General features: G+C 48.3%; 1 protein-coding gene across 7 annotated transcripts in view; it reads right to left on the reverse strand.

The window, feature by feature from the left end:
- The window catches only part of TNFRSF8 (TNF receptor superfamily member 8), an 86,532-nt gene that overhangs the window by 31,857 nt on the left and 36,257 nt on the right, over positions 1 to 18,418 (reverse strand). For all 7 annotated transcript variants that reach the window (XM_019033460.4, XM_019033524.3, XM_063702729.1 and 4 more), the window contains 5 exons: positions 13,969 to 14,085; positions 6,964 to 7,116; positions 1,937 to 2,027; positions 1,389 to 1,552; positions 156 to 272 (listed from right to left, as the gene is read on the reverse strand). In XM_019033460.4, coding sequence (XP_018889005.1) covers positions 156 to 272; positions 1,389 to 1,552; positions 1,937 to 2,027; positions 6,964 to 7,116; positions 13,969 to 14,085 — 642 coding nt within the window. The remainder of the gene's footprint in view (positions 1 to 155; positions 273 to 1,388; positions 1,553 to 1,936; positions 2,028 to 6,963; positions 7,117 to 13,968; positions 14,086 to 18,418) is intronic.

An 18,418-nucleotide genomic window follows, 5' to 3' on the forward strand; every position in this document is an offset into this window, starting at 1 on the left:
CTTCCTGGAAGGAAATAATATGCCAATGGAAGCCCTCTGAAAAGAGGCGACCCCCATCAAAAACCCACAAACATAAGGGGGAGTAGTTACTGGAAGTTCACAGTTCAAAAATGCAGAGAGGTAAACTGAGGCCCGGGGAGGGACGAGGCCCTTACCTCGAGAACAGCTCACGCAGGCCGTGCAGCGGCCGGCCTCGTCCAGGTAGTAGTCGGGCTCACACTGCTTCCTGCAATCACCAGACCCCTCTGGGCATGGCTGTGTTGGGGACAGACCTGGGGAAAGAAGCAGAGAAGCTGCAGGCCAGGCCGCCTTGGCAAAGGCCTCACTCCCCACCCAACCCTGAAGCCCCCAATCCCTCACCGTGGCCAGCTCCCAAACTCCGCATGTCAGCTCAGTCCAGCCTTTCAGAGGGAGTCCTGAGGCTCAGAGAGGACAGGAATGCTGCGTGCATTCCACACGAGAGGAGGGTACTCACTGCCCCCCAACCAGCCCCTGCCCACTGTTCCTCCTGAGGCCACCATGCCACAGCTTCCCCCAACCCTGTCTCATGGCTCTGTCACTCCCCTGCTCAAAACTTTGGGAACAGCTTCCCTGAGAGCTCAGCACACTAGCGTAACTCCTGTTCAGAATGGTATTGGGCAGAGAGGGGCTGGGTGCCTCCTGCCTCCCTCTTTTAAAGACCGGTGTGGGCCGGGCGCAGTGGCTCACGTCTGTAATCCCAGCACTTTGGGAGGCTGAGGCGGGTGGATTACTTGAGGCCAGGAGTTTGTGACCAGCCTGGCCAACATGGTGAAACCCCGTCTCTACTAAAAAAAAAAAAAAAAAAAGTAGCCAAGTGTGGTGGCAGGCGCCTGTAATCCCAGCTACTCAGGAGGCTGAGGCAGGAGAATCGCTTGAACCCAGGAGGTGGAGGTTGCAGTGAGCTGAGATTGCACTACTGCACTCCAGCCTGGGCAACATGAGCGAAACTCCGTCTCAAAAAAAAGAAAAAGAAAAATGACTGAGGGTTGACCCTTCGCCATGGGGACCAGGAGGGCATCAGATGGACACGTGCAGAGGCTGGCCAGCTGAGTCGCAAGTGTCACAACAGCAGAGTGGGACCCATTTCCCTCCGACAAACCAACGTAGAGGGAAATAGAGGGAGAGATGGGGCACCGGTGTCCGGCACAAGGCAGGCCCTCTGCACTGCTGGCAAATGAATGAGCCCTCTGGTGTCTACCTCTGCCCCTCGATGCTTTCAGCCCTAGATCATATCTTGACACTGTCTTCTCTCCCCACCAGGAAAAGACCACAGATCAGTGCCCGCCTGCTCCAAACACCCCCACTCATGGGCCATCCACCAATCGGGCACCCCAGGGAGACGACCCACAGCTTCATGGGGAAATTACCTGGATCTGAACTAGGCCTTCCCACAGAGGAGGGAGAGTCGGGAGCCCTCGTCAGTTTAGAAGCAGCTTCCTGGGCGAGGCGTGTGCCCCCTCTTACGGGCATGGTGCTGGCACTGGAGGTTGCTGGGGACACCGGGGTGGGCTTGGCCTGGGGGATGGTGCCACTGGGGAAGAAGCCAGAGATGGGACTGATAATTCTGCCAATGGGGCAAGGGAGGCCTGTGCTCACGAATAACAGTTTCCACAGAGATGGGGTCCCAGGCCCTCGGCCCACTGCCTCTGGCGTGCCCACTGTAAGCTCCTGGGAGCAAGGCCTGTGTTTTCTAAGCCCTGTGGGTCTCCCATGTGCTCAGGGCAGGGCTGGGCACACCCTAGGGCCTCAAATGATCTGAGGGGCTTGGCAGAGAGGCACCCCGAAGTCCTGACACCATGGGCTGAATCCCGCTTACACCCCCAGCCCAGTTGTACCATGGGCGTCCTGTGGGGTGGGGCAGCCTCATCTGAAAGCCAGCTTGGGGGAAGAGGAGGAGGCAAAGCCAGGGAGTCACCTGGAGGGTTCCTTGCAGTTCTCTGGGCTGGCACAGGCAGGGCTGACCCCTGGGGAAGCCGGCTCACAGACCGTGTTCTTCTGCGCCGTGCCTGCAGGGGGGACAGCAGTGTCTTCAGAATCAGCGTTGGGGACCCAAAGTCTCCCAGAATACACCCTTCACTACCACAGGCCAGAGTCGGAGATGGTGCCCTTGGAAAATGCAGCAGTCATCTGGAGGTGGCACCTGCCTGGCACCCGTTCCCCTTCAGAGTAAAGCAGCCTACCTTTCCCTGGGGAATTACTCTCCCTCTGATCTCAGCATCTGTGGTTAGGGGTCGGGACCGACTGAACCCCCTTTCCCGAGTGGCCACGAGACCAGGCTGGACCAATCAATCCATTGCATTCCTCTGGCCACGATGAGCCAGTTCAGGGATGGACATGTGACCCAAGCCTGTGAGGTAGAATTTAAAGATTCTGGTTTGGGATTTAAAGGTTTTGGTTTTGGATATTAAAAATGTAAGAAAGGGAAGCTGTCTTCCCACTGGCGCTGGGCAGAGCTGCTTGTAAGTATCTTGCCGACGAACCAACAGAGAGGCAAATAGAGGTGAGAGATGGGGCAAGATGGAGCCCTGGATCCAGCCATGCCTGAAGCTTCTCAGAGCTATTCCCAGACTTTTAAGCTACATGTGCTAAAAAATTGGGGATTTTGCTACATGCACTCCAAGGAGTCCTGAAGAATGCTGGACAGAAGCAGAGTGGAGAAGAAAACACACACATCGTCTAGCCAGTGCCCCTGAGTTTGCCTGCTATGTCCTAACTGTACCAGGAAAGTCAATTTTATTTACTTGTTTATTTATTTATTTGAGACAGAGTCTTGCTCTGTCGCCCAGGCTGGAGTGCAGTGATGCAATCTCAGCTCACTGCAACCTCTGCCTCCCAGGTTCAAGCAATTCTCCTGCCTCAGCCTCCTGAGTAGCTGGGATTACAGGTGCCTGCAACCACGCCTGGCTAATTTTTAGTAGAGACAGGGTTTCACCATGTTGGCCAGGCTGGTCTCGAACTCCTGACCTCAGGTGATCCACCCTCCTCAGCCTCCCAAAGTGCTGGGACTTCAGGCATAAGCTGCCGTGCCCAGCCCAGTCAAATGATTATAATCATACACTCTTCGCCAGTCTGTCGTCAGGATAAACAGAAGAGTGCACGTGAGGTGCCCATCACACTGCATGACATATGGTAAATGCTATGTCCTTACCCCCATCTGGACTCCCATCCCATCACTTAGAAGGTGACCCATATGTCGCCGGGCACGGTGGCTCACACCTGTAATCCCAACACTTTGGGAGGCCGAGGTGGGCGGATCATGAGGTCAGGAGTTCGAGACCAGCCTGGCCAACATAGTGAAACCCCATCTCTACTAAAATTACAAAAAATTAGCCGGGCATGGTGGCAAGTACCTGTAATCCCAGCTACTCGGGAGGCTGAGGCAGGAGAATCACTTGAACCCGGGAGGCAGAGGTTGCAGTGAGCTGAGATCACGCCATTGCACTCTAGTCTGGGTGACAGATTGAGGCTCCATCACAAAAAAAAAAAAAAAAAAAAAAATGGTGGCCTGTATGTGTGGGACTTCACTCTGAAGCTTTCCGTGGAGGTGAGCGTGAGCAATGCTGACCTCTCGTGTTCTGTGGCATGGTGGAGTGATGACACCTAAGCTTAGACATTTCCTGCTCTGTCTCCGTGAGCAATTTACCTCCCATCTCCAGACCTCGATTTCCACACCTGGAAAATGGGGCTAATACTGTCTGTCTTATGGAGACGTGAGAATTTCAGGAGAGACAGCCAGTGAAGGCTCTTAGCGTGGGGCTTGGCTGACTGGAGGCAGAAACTGCTTTCTATTTTACAGCTGGAAAAAAAACAATCCCGGAGAGCTGCCCCATGAGTGAGTCCACAGGGGACCCCAGAGATTAACCAGGGTTTGGCAGCTGAGATTAGAACACTTCTAAAACAGTGCTGTCCAACAAAAATATGCGAGTCACACAGGTCAGCTCAAATATTCTGGGAGCCACACTTTAAAAGGTAAAAAGAAATCAGTGCAATTAATTTTCATAGTATATTTATTTAACCCAGTATATCTAAAATATTACCATGTTTGCAGGCAATCAATATAAAAAATAATTAATTATATTCTTGTTTATACTAAGTTTTCGAAATCCAGTGCATATTGTACACACAGCACTTCTCAATGCAAACCTAGCTGCATTTTTTTTTATTTTTTATTGGATTTTTTTTTTGAAACAGAGTCTAACTCTGTCGCCCAGGTTGGAGTGCAGTGGCACAATCTCAGCTCACTGCAACCTCCACCTCCCGGATTCAAGCAATTCTCATGCCTCAGCCTCCCAAGTAGTTGAGATCTCAAGCACCCACCACCACACCTGGCCAACTTTTGTATTTTTAGTAGAGACGAGGTTTCACCACGTTGGCCAGGCTGGTCTCAAACTCCTGACTTCAAGTGATCCACCTGCCTCAGCCTCCCAAAATGCTGGGATTACAGGTGTGAGCCACTGCACCCGGCCCCTAGCTGCATTTTAAGTGTGTGGCCACGTGCCACGGGCCAGGGGCACTGCATTGGGCAGCTGGGGTCCAGGGGCAGCAAAGGGAGGCCTCTGGCGCTGCTGTGTGGCAGTCTCAGGAACACCGCCCAGACAGTCCCTCCAGCAGGAAGCCTTGGCTGGAACAACTGAACTCAAGATGTTTTTCACAAAGATGCAGAAGTTTCTGAGCTGGAAACTTTTGGGAAGTTTGGCCTTTTTGGAGAGGCCCCCAAGGCCTTCAGTTATACCTCCTCATTTGAGAGATGGGGAGACCGAGGTCCAGAGGCGGGTGGGAACATGCCCCACAGTTGCAAATCTTTGCAAAATCCTAGGTATCTGCTGCCCAGTCCACTCCAGCACTCTCCCCTGCTTATGGGTGGAGGCCTCCATCATTCCTTAGCAGAGCGCTCTCCCCCGACCCTGGAATTTGACCAGATTTGAACTTAATTCAACGAATCTCTACGGGGAGCAGGTGCCATGCCTAGCATTTGATCAGGCAGTAGGGAGATGTTGATGGACACCAGGGGCATGGTCTTTGCCCTCAGGAAGCTTCCAGCCAGGGAGGGAGACAGACACTGATCAAGCCAAGAGACAGAGAGAGGTATGTATCCACATTTGCAAAGGACACAGTGCTACCAGCTTCCCTAGTAAGAGGCCAGGGAAGGCCTCTTGAGAAGTGGGGTGGAGAGCTCAGGGCTGAGTAGGATTTGACTAAGTGAATGGGGAGGGAAGGGTGTCTCCGACAGAGAGAACAGCACGTGCAGAGGGCGGGTGGGACAGAGAAGCGCACACGTCCTCCGACCTGGAAGAAGGGCAGTGCAGGTGGAGCCCAGAGAGTGACGGCTTGGTGCTGAGAGCTGAGGCTGGGAGAAAGGAGGGGGCTGTGTTGGGATCACATCCTGAGACTCTGCTTCTGGGAAGATGGCGTAGACACGTTTTCCCCTCATCGTCCCACCAAGAACCGCTAAAAGCCCTGGACATTATGTACAAAATAAATGTAAGAAGGCTCTGAAAGATGAAGAGAAGAAGGCAGGTCAACTGGGGGCCTTGGGACCTGAAGGACACAGTGGTGAGTCCCTGGAGTTTTCTTTTTTTTTTTTTTGAGATGGAGTTTTGCTCTTGTCACCCAGGCTAGAGTGCAATGGCTCAATCTCAGCTCACTGCAACCACCGCCTCCCAGGTTCAAGTGGTTCTCCTGCCTCAGCCTCCTGAGTAAATGGAATTACAGGCACCTGCTGTCAGGCCTGGCTAATTTTTGTTTTTTTAGTAGAGATGAGGTTTCACCATGTTGGCCAGGCTGGTCTTGAACTCCTGACCTCAAGTGATCTGCCTGCCTCGGCCTCCCAAAGTGCTGGGATTACAGGCGTGAGCCACCACACCTGGCCTTGTGTCCTTATCTTTAGAGTAACAGGAAGATACTGAAGCATTTCAGGTATATATCCGTGTGTGTGTGTGTGAGAGAGAGAGAGGATCAGATTCAGATTTGGTCTTGCAAGGGTCATTCTGGCTGTCTGCCATGGGGGCTGTATAAGAGAAGGAATTCGGGGTGAGAAGGTGGGGAAGACAATTGGAGGCCAAATCTACAGGACTCGAGGATGGGCTGGCTGTGAAGGATGAGGGAACGGGGGAAGGATAAAAGGGGCAGGCAGTGGTAGCGATGGGGGTGACTGCCAATCCCCAGGTTTGCACAACAGGGCATGGGACTCCAGAGAAGGACCTGGTTGGGGGAGGGACCGCAGGCACTTTGTGGCACTTTTCTCCTCAGTGGACACAGGGCTGCCTCTGAGCCCATCTCCCCCGCTCCATACAGTCTGCAGCTGCGGCAGCCACTCTGTGCTGTGCTCCAAAGCCCACCCACTCCTCATGCCTCCCTTCTGGAAGATGGTCCCAACTCCACCCAGACAGGTTCTGTGGCCCACACCCCTTCTCTGGTTAAAAGCAGCCCTGACACCTTGTACTATCAGAGAAGTAGAAGTCAGAGAGGTAAGAAACTTGTCTGAGGTCACACGATAAGTTGGAAAAGAAACCCAAGTTTCTCAAGTCTTGAGCCCGGGGCCGGATCTCTCAGCACCTCTAACTCCCAATGCCCTGAACCTGAAAGGGGGAAGCCAACCCCAATCTTCTAGGAAACTCCCAGGACAGAGACTTGAGGTTCCCTTCTTGTTTATGGGGCATCAGATAACTTCTGCCTTAAGCCTCAAACCAAAGCAAGACCTCCTCCAGCCAGGTCTATGCCAGGGGACAACAGGGTCTCTCTGCACCTGGAACACAAGGTGGGGGAGGGCAGCAGAAGGGCTGGGTGCTGGGTACATCCCTGGCCCATCGCCAAAGGAGACATGATCTGTCCAACAGTCTCCGGGAAGCGGGAGGTCGGAAGTCAACAGTGCACTGGGGTGGGTGGAAGGTGCAGCAGCAACAGCATAGATCTCTGTCCTGAGTCAAGGGTGGGGACACTGACCTGGGAACTTGACAATCATCCCTGCCGGACAGACAGAATGGAAGAAGCAGCGGGCACAGGAGTTCACGGCAGACGTGGCACAGAACATGCCAGGTCGACATTCGCAGACACGGGAGGAGTTCCATGCACACGGCGTCTTCTCCACGAGGTCGTCTAAGGGACACAGACAGGGGTCACAGAGGGGAACAGAAGGAAGGCGTCTCTCCAGATAGCTCTTGAGATGAGGGGGAGAGGGCAGGTGCAGTCCGCAACGCAGCCTCCGCCTCCCAGCTCAACCCCCTGGTGACCACTAAAATTGGATTAAAAATTAAAATAAATTAATGTACCAATTTTTTAAAATGCAAAAAAATAAAAAAAAGACATGGAGGAAACTTAGATACATATTGCTAAATGAAAGACACCAGTCTGAAAAGGCTACACACTGTCATTCCAACTACATGACATTTCTGGAAAAGACGAAACTATCGAGACAGTAAAAAGATCAGTAGCTGCCAGAGGTTCAGGGGGAGGGAGAGATGAACCGACGAGCTCAGGACACATTTAGGGCAGTGAAAATATTCCGGATGCCACAGTGATGGTGGGCACGTGGTCATCATCCGTTTGTCTAAAGCCCTAGAATGGGCAACACCAAGAGTGAACCCTGCTGTAAACTATGGACTTCAGTTAGTAATAATAATGCATCATTATCAGGTCATCATTGCTAACAACTGTGCCACACTAATGCAAGGTGTTCGTGACAGGGGAGGCTGGGTGCAGTGGCTCATGCCTTTAATCCCAGCACTTCGGGAGGCCGAGGCAGGAGGATCATTTGCCCTCATATGGCGACATAGTGAAATCCCATCTCTATAAAACATGGGCAACATGGTGAAATCCCGTGTCTACAAAAAAAATACAAAAATTAGCCAAGCATGGTAGCACATGCCTGTAGTCCCAGCTACTTGGGAGGCTGAGGCGGGAGGATCGCTTGAGCCCAGGAGGTTGAGGCTGTAGTGAGCTGTGATTGCACCACTGCACTCCAGCCTGGGCAACAGAGTGATACCCTGTTTCAAACAAAAATATAGGGGAAACTGTGGGAGATTGGGAAGGGGGTAGAGGGTATATAGGAACTCTGTATTTTCTGTTCAATTTTCCTGTAAACCTAAAACTGCTCTAAGAAATAGTTTATTAATTTTTTTAATGGACAAAGGACTGGAATAGACATTTCTCTAAAGAAGATACACAGCTGGCCAATAAACACATGAAAAATGTCCCACACCATTAGCCATTAGGGAAATGCAAGTCAAAATCACAGTGAGATACCACTTCACATCCACTAGAATGACTCGAATCAAAAAGACAGATAATAACAACTGCTGGCAGGAAAAGCAGGAAATCACAGGTTGGTTAACAGACATAAAAAGTACAGCTAGGCCGGGAGTGGTGGCTCACACTTGTAATCCCAGCACTTTGGGAGGCCGAGGTGGGCAGATCACCTGAGGTCGGGAGTTTGAGACCAGCCCGGCCAACATAGTGAAATCCTGTCTCTACTAAAAACACAAAAATTAGCCAGGTGTGGTGGTGCACACCTGTAATCCCAGCTACTGGGGAGGCTGAGACAGGAAAATCACTTGAACCCGAGAAGTGGAGGTTGCAGTGAGTTGAGATGGCCCCACTTCACTCCAGCCTGGGCAAAAGAGCGAGACTCCGTCTCAGACAAAACAAAACAAAACAAAAATAGCACTGGTAAAACTAATATTTAATGTGTAACAGGCCTGGAGACCAAGAAGGGGCAAGCTTGGCAGATCAGAAATGAAGACAACTCCCCGAAATACGGAAGGCAGAGGACAGATGAGATCAGAGTGAAGGAGACCACAGCCCAGAATGCAGCCAAGGGGGACTCTCTGAAGAAGGGGGAAAGGCTCTGGATAGCTCCTCATCACTCATGCCACAGAGCCAGAGGCCACGCGTCTCCCCGCAAAGAGACTGTTGCAGCCCTACCTGAGCCCCATTGCCCTCAGAGGTGGGTTTCAGAAGCCCCATTCGCAGACCACTGGCATCATGAGACATGATGTGCACAGAACTAGAAGTCACCAAACATCAGAGGAAAACCAGCGCCAAGGAAGAGGAGCTCTGAATGCAAAGAGAACTAACACTCAAGGAGGCAGAAAAGAGGGAAAACAGAACAAAACATTAGAAACGATACCTTCACGCACCACAGAGCAACATTTCAGTCAGCAACGGGTGGCGTACACGATGATGGTCCCACAAGATCATAATGGAAGCCGGGCGCGGTGGCTCACGCCTGTAATCCCAACAATTTGGGAGGCCGAGGAGGGCGGATAACCTGAGGTCAGGAGTTCAAGACCAGCCTGGCCAACATGGTGAAATCCCGCCTCTCCTAAAAAAAATACAAAAATTAGCCAGGCATGGTGGCGCATGCCTGTCATCCCAGCTACTTGAGAGGCTAAGACAGGAGAATCACTTGAACCCAGGTTGCAGTGAGCCGAGATTGCGCCATTGCACTCCAGCCTGGGCAACAGAGCGAGACTCCATCTCAAAAGAAAAACAAAAAAAGAGATTATAATGGAGCTGAAAAATTCCTATTGCCTAATGTCATAGCCACGGCAACGTCGTAGCACGTGCGTTACTCCCATGTTTGTGGAGATGTTGGTATAAACAAACCTACTGCCCTGCCAGTTGTATAAAAGTGCTGCATAGCACATGCAATTATGGATAGTATGTAATACTTGATAATGATCATAGAAAGCTATATTGCTGGTTTACGTACTTACTGTACTATACTTTTTATCATTTTTTTTTTGAAACAGGGTCTTGCTCTGTTGCCCAGGCTGGAGTGCAGTGGCATGATCACAGCCCACTGTAACCTCAACTTCCTGGGCTCAAGCCATCCTCCCACCTCAGCCTCCTGAGTAGCTGGGACTACAGGCGCATGCCACCACACCCAGCTAATGTATTTTATTTTGTGTAGAGATGGGGATCTCACTGTGTTGCCCAGGCTGGTCTCAAACTCCTGGCCTCAAGTGATTCTCCCAGCCTGGCCTCCCTAAGTGCTGAGACTGCAGGCATCAGCCACCAAGCCGGCCTTATCATTATTTTAGAGTGTACTCCTACTTATTAAAACAAAAGTTAACTGTAATACAGCCTCAGGTAGGTCCTTCTGCAGGTATCCAGAAGAAGGCATTGTTATCATAGGAGACGATACTCCACGCATGTTACCTTACCGCTCCTGAAGACCTTCCAATGGGACAGGATTCGTTTCTTTTTTTTTGAGACAGAGTCTCATTCTGTCACCCAGGCTGGAGTGCAATAGCACAATCTCAGCTCACTGCAACCTCCGCCTCCTGGGTTCAAGCAATTCTCCTGCCTCAGCCACCTGAGTAGCTGGGATTACAGGCGCGTGCCAACATGCCCGGCAAATTTTTATATTTTTAGTAGAGATGGGGTTTCACCATGGTGGCCAAGCTGGTCTTGAACTCTTGACCTCAAGTGATCTGCCCACCTCGGCTTCCCAAAGTGCTGGGATTACAGGTGTGAGTCACTGCACCCTGCCAATGGGACAAGATTTGGAGGAGGAAGACGGTGATTCTGATGATCCTGACTCTGTGTAGGCCTCGGATAATGTAGGTGTTTGTGTCTCAGCTTTTAATTTAAAAATGTTAAAAATAATAAAATTTTAAAGTAGAAAAAAGTGTAATGAATAAGGCTATAAAGAAAATATTTTTGTACAGCTGTACGATGTGTTTGTGCTTTAAGCTAAGTGTTATTACAAAAGAGCCAAAAGTTTAAAAAGTTAGTTTATAAAGTGAAAAAGTTGTTTAATTTATTATTGAAGAAAGAAAAATGCATCTTATAAATTTAGTATAGCCTAAGTGTACAGTGTTGGTAAAGTCCACAGTAGTGCACAGTAATGCCCTAGGCCTTCACACTCACCCACCACTTACTCATTGACTCACCCAGAACAACTTCGTGTCCTGTAAGCTCCATTCACGGTAAGTGCCCTGTACAAGTGTGCCATTTTTTTTATCTTTCATATCATATATATTTTTTTAGATGGTGTCTCACTCTATCACCCAGGCTGGAGTGCAGTGGCACGATCTCGGCGCACTGCAACCTCCGCCTCCCAGGTTCAAGCAATTCTTCTGCTTCAGCCTCTTGAGTAGCTGGGACTACAGACACGTGCCACCACGCCCAGCTAATTTTTGTATTTTTAGTAGAGATGGGGTTTCGCCATGTTAGCCAGGCTGGTCTCGAACTCCTGACCTCAGGTAATCCACCCTCCTCGGCCTCCCAAAGTGCTGGCATTACAGGTGTGAGTCACTGTGCCCGGCCTATATCGTATTTTTATTGCACCTTTTCTATGTTTAGATACACAAATACTCACATTGTGTCACAGCTGCCTACAGTATTCAGGACAGTCACATGCTGTGCAGAGTTGTAGCTTAGGAGCAAAAGGATCTGCCATAGAACCTAGCTGTGCAGTAGGCTACGTCATGTAGGTGTGTGTAAGTACACTAATCTAGGATGCTTGCACAACGACAAAATTGCCTAATGACACATTTGTCAGAATGTATTTCTGTCAATAAGCAATACATGACTATAATTTATATCCTCAGAGACACACAAAAAAATTGTAAGTTGGGTGCAGTGACATGCACGTGCAGCCCCAGCTACTCGGGAGGCTGAGGCAGGAGGAACACTTAAGCCCTGGAGTTTAAGGCCAGCCTGGACAACAAAGTGAGACCCTGTCTTAAAATTTAAAGATAAGAAATTGGGCCGGGAATGGTGACTCGCACCTGTAATCCCAACACTTTAGGAGGCCGAGGCGAGTGGATCACTTGAGGTCAGGAGTTTGAGACCAGCCTGGGCAACATGATGAAACCCCATCTCTTCTAAAAATACAAAAATTAGCCAGGCGTGGTGGTGCGTCCCTGTAATCTCAGCTACTCAGGAGGCAGGAGAATCGCTCGAATCCAGGAGGTAGAGGTTGTAGTGAGCCGAGATCGCACCACTGCACTCCAGCCTGGGCGACAGAGTCAGACTCTGTCTCAAAAAGAAAAAAAAGAAAACAAAAATATAGGCAACAGACAAGCATCCTCAAACATGAAATAACAGAGAACATTGCAAAGACGAGCCCTTCTTGAAAAATCCACCTGACAGTGTAATCCAATCACTCAAATGATGAATCAAAGTGAAAAACTCAGGAACAGAGAAGCTGTGCCAAATAAACTCATCATGAATAATAAAAAATTTTAAGGCTAACATGCCAAGGGACTTATGGTTGCAGATGAGAATATAAACATTATAGATTATGACAAAGTAAAATTTGTGTAAGGAATAAAAGTCAGGAAGAGGATGAGGAGGTGGGAAAAATAATTACTCTGTTCTTCATTACAGGGAGTCAATCTATTCTCTACTGTCCAAAACTCAAACTAAGCAGATTTTGCCTTTACTGCAAGAGATAGTAGATTCTGAAATGATTATTAACCACTTACTGATTTTCATAACCTCCTTTCTTAATTTTAGAGGGCTTTTTTTTTTTTAAAGGAATTGCAGTATCTTTTGCTGAAGATACATTAATCTGACTGGGGTTTGGCATTCTTCTGTTTCACTTCGGTTTCTTTTTCTGATACTTTTGACTAAAATTAAATATTATCATTTTAATGCCATAAATAATATGTTGCCATTCTCTTAAAATTCCTTCTTTGTAAGTGTGTACAGGCTGTCTGGTTACTAACCTACCCATCTTTATACAGAGAGGTAGAGAGGCGTGTCAGCCATCTAATGATAATAGTAGTTATCTGTAGATGGAGGGCTGGGGAGGGCAATGTTTGTTTTCTTCCTTACACTCTTTGTATTGCTTGAATTTTAAATAATGAATGTTTATAATTTTCATTTCATAAAATGCAGTCATTACTTTTAGAAATTCAAAGATACACCAGATAAATGCTAATAAAAAGAAAGAAGAAATGGAAATATTATTATTACTTTTCTTTCTTTTTAACCTTTGCTACTTCTTCCATGAAGGAATAGCAATATTAATGTCAAACAAATGTGAAATTAAGGGAAAAGGCATTACAAGGAATGGAGAGGTATATTCATGTGGATAAAAAGCCCAACCCACCAAAAACACATAACATTCATGAACATTTATGTATCTAATAACATAGCTTTGACATATATGAAGCAAAAATAGAAAGAACACAATGAAAATCTAATAGATGAACAAGTATACTGGGAGATAAGATTTTAACACATCTCTCAGAAATAAAGGTGATAAAAGTAAATAAGGGTACACATTATTTAAATAACACAATTAACAAGCTTAACTTAATAGATATGTAGAGAACTTTATACGCAACAAACAGAATACACATTTTAAAACACCCATACACTGAACACTCTGAAAATACGTGATCATTTATTATTTATTAGACCACAAAAAGATCTCAACAAATTTCCCCCACCCTACCCCCCAAAAAAATCCACACAAAAATAAACACTAGATAGCACACAGACCGCATTCTCTAACCATAATAAGAAACTAACAATAAAAGGTCATATTGAAACAGTTTTCCTGGAAGTCCTGTGATCTTAGGAAAAGAACACAGCTCTTGGTGTCAGGCCACAACTCAAACTCCAGTTCTGCCACTTACCAGAGTTTTGTAACTTTGGAAAGGCCCTTAACCTCCCTATCCTCAAATTCCTCATTGTAAAGTAAGGATAAGCAAGAAATCCTCCCCTAGGGCTGTGGTGAGGATTAAACTCAAAAAAATGTGACTCCTCTCCTTCAGGAAACATGTTAAGTCTCTGTGAAAGTATGGATGCAAAAGGTCATGGCTGATATCAAATCACAAATGCAGACAGGTAAACTGAGGTACCAGGAGGACAATTCAGAGAACAGACATCAAGTCATGATGCTCTCCACCTTCCAGATTCTTCACCTCTCCTCTGAGGACCCCTCATGCTCCCTAGAAGGAGGCCCTGGAGAGAGAACAAGGCCCTTACCTCGAGAACAAGTCACGCAGGCTGTACAGCGGTCGGCCTCATCCAGGTAGTAGTCAGGCTCACACTGCTTCCTGCAGTCAGTAGGCCTCTGTGGGCACTGCTGTGTCGGGAACAGCCCTGGGAAAAGAAACAGAGAAGCTCCAAGCCAGGCTGACTTAGCAAAGGCCTTACGACCCAATGCCCCACACCTCTCATCCCTGACGCCCCTCCCAGTTCCACCTCCAACCCCCGAAAACTGTCAGTCCAATTCTTGTGTTATGGATGGAAGCACTGACACCCAGGAGGGGCAACCCTCGCCTAAGGTCCCCTAGCAGGCAAGGAAAAGCAACATAGTTATAGAGAAGAGCTGGGCCTGGGATTCTAGGGCTGCCATTTGCCAATTGCGTGATAATGACCTTGTCAGCACTATTTGTGTGTGTGTGTGAGGGTACATAGTACGTGTATATATTTAGCACTATTAAGTTAGTAATAAGACCCACCTCCTAGTGTTCTTGAAAGGACTGAATGGACTGTGAAGATAAATATGTATAAAGTACTACAGCAGTCCCTGGCACCCAACAAGCACTATATGAGCACCGGTTGTCATCATTCTCTGCAGGGGTCTTATCTCACTGCAGGAATTAGGAGAGCCGTAACTTTAGACCATGAAAGTCTAGACCAAGCTTGTCCAACCCACGACTAGCCGCATTCGGCCCAGGACAGCTTTGAATGAGGCCCAACGCAAACTCACAAACTTTCTTAAAACATTGTGAGATTTGTGAGTGTGTGATTTTTTTTTTTTTTTTTTTTTTTTAGCTCATCAGCTATGAGCTAAAACACTATCCTTAGTGTTAGACTAAATTCACTTCTTCCACACTAACACTTCTTCTTCCAATGTGGCCCAGGGTAGCCGAAAGATTGGACACCCCGGCCACTAAGACCCTAATCCAGCCTGATTTAGAGATAAACAAGTCACCCAGCAGTCGCTGCCTACCTTGCTTCCAGGATGAGCACATGACCCAAGCAGGCCAATCAGAATACTTCTTCCCATCAATATAATTGGCTCAGGATTGCCACATGACCCAAGCAGGCCAATCAGAATACTTCTTCCCATCAATATAATTGGCTCAGGATTGCCACATGACCCAAGCAGGCCAATCAGAGTACTCCATGTTCCTCACCACTGTGATTAGTTTAGTATGGGCACATGACCCAGGCATGCCAGCCAATAAGCCTCATCTCTGAGAGTTTCACAAAAGCAATCCAGAAAGATGTCCTCCGTTTATCTACTGGATTCCTGGCTGAAAGGGCTGGTTAAGCCCAGAGCTGCCCAGGTCATCACAGCCTGAGCGTGGGCATGGTGTGGGCAGGACTTGCCTAAGAAGGAGGTGACTCAGAAGCCAGCAGAAGCCAGAGTTGGAGATAAATGGGCTCCTGAGGACATCGTTCAAACATGTGAATGTAGGGTGTCCATGGACTTCTCTGTTAGGGAGCCAATTATTTCTCTTTTGTCTTATTTGAGCCCTTCTGCCACTTACAATGAAAATAGACCAGGGGGTTCCCAATATTTCTTGTGCCCCTAATCATTCTAAGGAAGCCTGTGGACACTGCACAGAATCATGAATTCATGAAAAAAATATGTAGGAATGCAGAGGAATCCAACTACTTTGGAATATGGTTATCAAAGCATTAAACAAAATAACATATAGTAACAGGCCGGGCGCGGTGGCTCACGCCTGTAACCCCAACACTTTGGGAGGCCGAGGTGGGTGGATCACATGAGGTCAGGAGTTCAAGACCAGCCTGGCCAACGTGGTGAAACACCGTCTCTACTAAAAATACAAAAATTAGCTGGGTGTCATGGCAGGCGCCTGTAATCCCAGCTACTGGGGAGGCTGAGGCAGGAGAATCACTTGAACCCGGGAGGCGGAGGTTGCAGTGAGCCGAGATCGCGCCATTGCACTCCAGCCTGGGCAACAGGAGCGAAACTCCATCTCAAAAAAAAAAATAGATACAGTAACATGTGATTCTTTGTAAACTCATTAAATAATAGGGTAAAATAACTCCATAGTTTCAAAGCAGTGATGAACCCAGACAACATTTCACAACATCTGCAGCTACTGTAATATAATATGAGAATATCTATGATTTCCGCTGAGGACAAAGCCGTGTACTACAATTACCACTGTTTTGTTGCCTTAATTCATAATGGGAGGAATTCATAAGCGAATTTTAGCTAGAAGCTGATTAAAATAATTGAATCCATTCAGGTTCATGAACCCTGTGAAATCTACCTTTGAGTCCATGGACCCCAGGGTAAGCGCCTCTGCCCTAGAACAACACGCAAGAACCTCTCAAAAATACTAGCTTCGAGCCGGGTGCAGTGGGTCAAACCTGTAATCCCAGCACTTTGGGAGGCCGAGGCACATGGATTATTTGAGGTCATAAGTTCAAGACCAGCCTGGCCAACATGGTGAAACCCCGTCTCTACTAAAAATACAAAAATTAGCCGGGCGTGGTGGTACACTCCTGTAATCCCAGCTACTCAGGAGGCTGAGGCAGGAGAATTGCTTGAACCTGGTATGTGGAGGTTGCAGTGAGCCGAGATCGCGTCACTGCACTCCAGCCTGGGCAATAGAGTGAGACTCCGTCTCAAAAAAAAAAAAAAAAAAAAAAAAAACAACTAGCTTCATGGCTGTCACTCTTTAACTCAGACACTTCAGTAGTTCCCCAGTAGTCTTTCTGAGAGGTAAATCTGACCCCTTCACTCCTTGCTGAAAACTTTCAAAGGCTTCTCCTGGCTCCCAGGATGGGTCCTTACCATGGCTAGTGAGGTTCGGCTCACCTATGTCCCCCTTGCCCTCTGATCTCTAGCCACACTGGCATCTCCCTGTTCCCCAAAGGGGCCATGCTCCCTTCTGCCACCCCAGGGCCTTTGCACAAGCTGGTCCTCTGCCACGAATGCTCCTCTCCCCTAGTAACTCCCACTCAGCCTTCACATCATGATCAAAGCATCACTGTCGCGGAGCCTTGGTCGTGATCCCCAATAAAAACAAAGACTCATTTCCTTGCCCTTCAACACCTAACTGTTGTAATCACACATTTATTTGTGAGCTCAATCTTCACAGTGTCTAAATTCCCCATAAGAATGTCAGCTCCATCGGGTGCGGTGGCTCTCGCCTATAATCCCAGCACTTTGGGAGGCTGAGGTGGGCAGATTTTTTTTTTTTTTTTTTTTTTTTTTTTTTTTGAGACAAAGTCTTGCTCTGTTGCCCAGGCTGGAGTGCAGTGGCAGGATCTCAGCTCACTGCAACCTCCGCCTCCCAGGTTCAAGTGATTCTCCTGCCTCAGCTGAGATTACAGGCAATCACCACCATGACCAGTTAATTGTATTTTTAGTAGAGGCGAGATTTCACCGTGTTAGCCAAGAAATGCTCTCGATCTCCTGACCTCATGATCCGTCCCGCCTTGGCCTTCCAAAGTGCTGGGATTACAGGCGTGAGCCACCGCACCCAGCCCAGGCAGATCATTTGAGGTCAGGAGTTTGAGACCAGCATGACCAACATGGTGAAACCTCATCTCTACTGAAAATACAAAAATTAGCCAGGTGTGGTGGTGCACACCTGTAATCTCAGCTACCCGGGAGGCTGAGGCAGGAGAATCACTTGAACCCGGGAGGCAGAGGTTGCAGTGAGCGGAGATAGTGCCACTGCACCCCAGCCTGGACAACGAAGCAAGACCCTGTCTCAAGGAAAAAAAAAAGTCAGCTCCTTGAGGATGAGTCTTTCTATGTCCACTCACCAATGCCTCCCCTATCATAGGGCCTCACACATATTTCATTAAAACATGTTCTGTCAACCTAATTCATACGGCATTCCCCAGCCTGCACTCCCAGGCCTCACACTGTGTCTCCATCTTCCCAGTCTGGCATTCTAGTACATTGCTCACTTCATGCACTCTCTAGTACAGCCAGTCTGGGGATCTTGATCTTTTCTCTAACACCCCTCATACATCCTGAATGTTGGTATGGATTAAATTGTGTCTCCCCAGAAAAATATATATGCTGGAGTCCTAAACCCCAGCACCTCAGAATGTGACTTTCTTTGGAGATAGGGGCTTTGAAGAGGCAATCCAGTTAAAATGAAGCCGCTAGGGTGGGCCTAATCTAATCTGACTGGTGTTCTCATGAAAAGGGGAAACTTGGCCCGTTCGGTGGCTCACGCTTGCAATCCCAGCATTTTGGGAGGTCGAGGCGGGCAGATACCTGAGGTCAGGAGTTCAAGACCAGCCTGGCCAACATAGCGAAACCCCATCTCTACTAAAAATACAAAAATTAGCAGGGCATGGTGGCATGTGCCTGTAATCCCAGCTACTTGGGAGGCTGGGGCAGGAAAATCACTTGAACCTGGGAGGTGGAGGTTGCAGTGAGCTGAGATTACACCACTGCACTCCAGCCTGGGCAACAGAGGGA

The sequence above is a fragment of the Gorilla gorilla genome, chromosome 1 (genome assembly GCF_029281585.2).
Source record: "Gorilla gorilla gorilla isolate KB3781 chromosome 1, NHGRI_mGorGor1-v2.1_pri, whole genome shotgun sequence".
Lineage (NCBI taxonomy): Eukaryota > Metazoa > Chordata > Mammalia > Primates > Hominidae > Gorilla > Gorilla gorilla.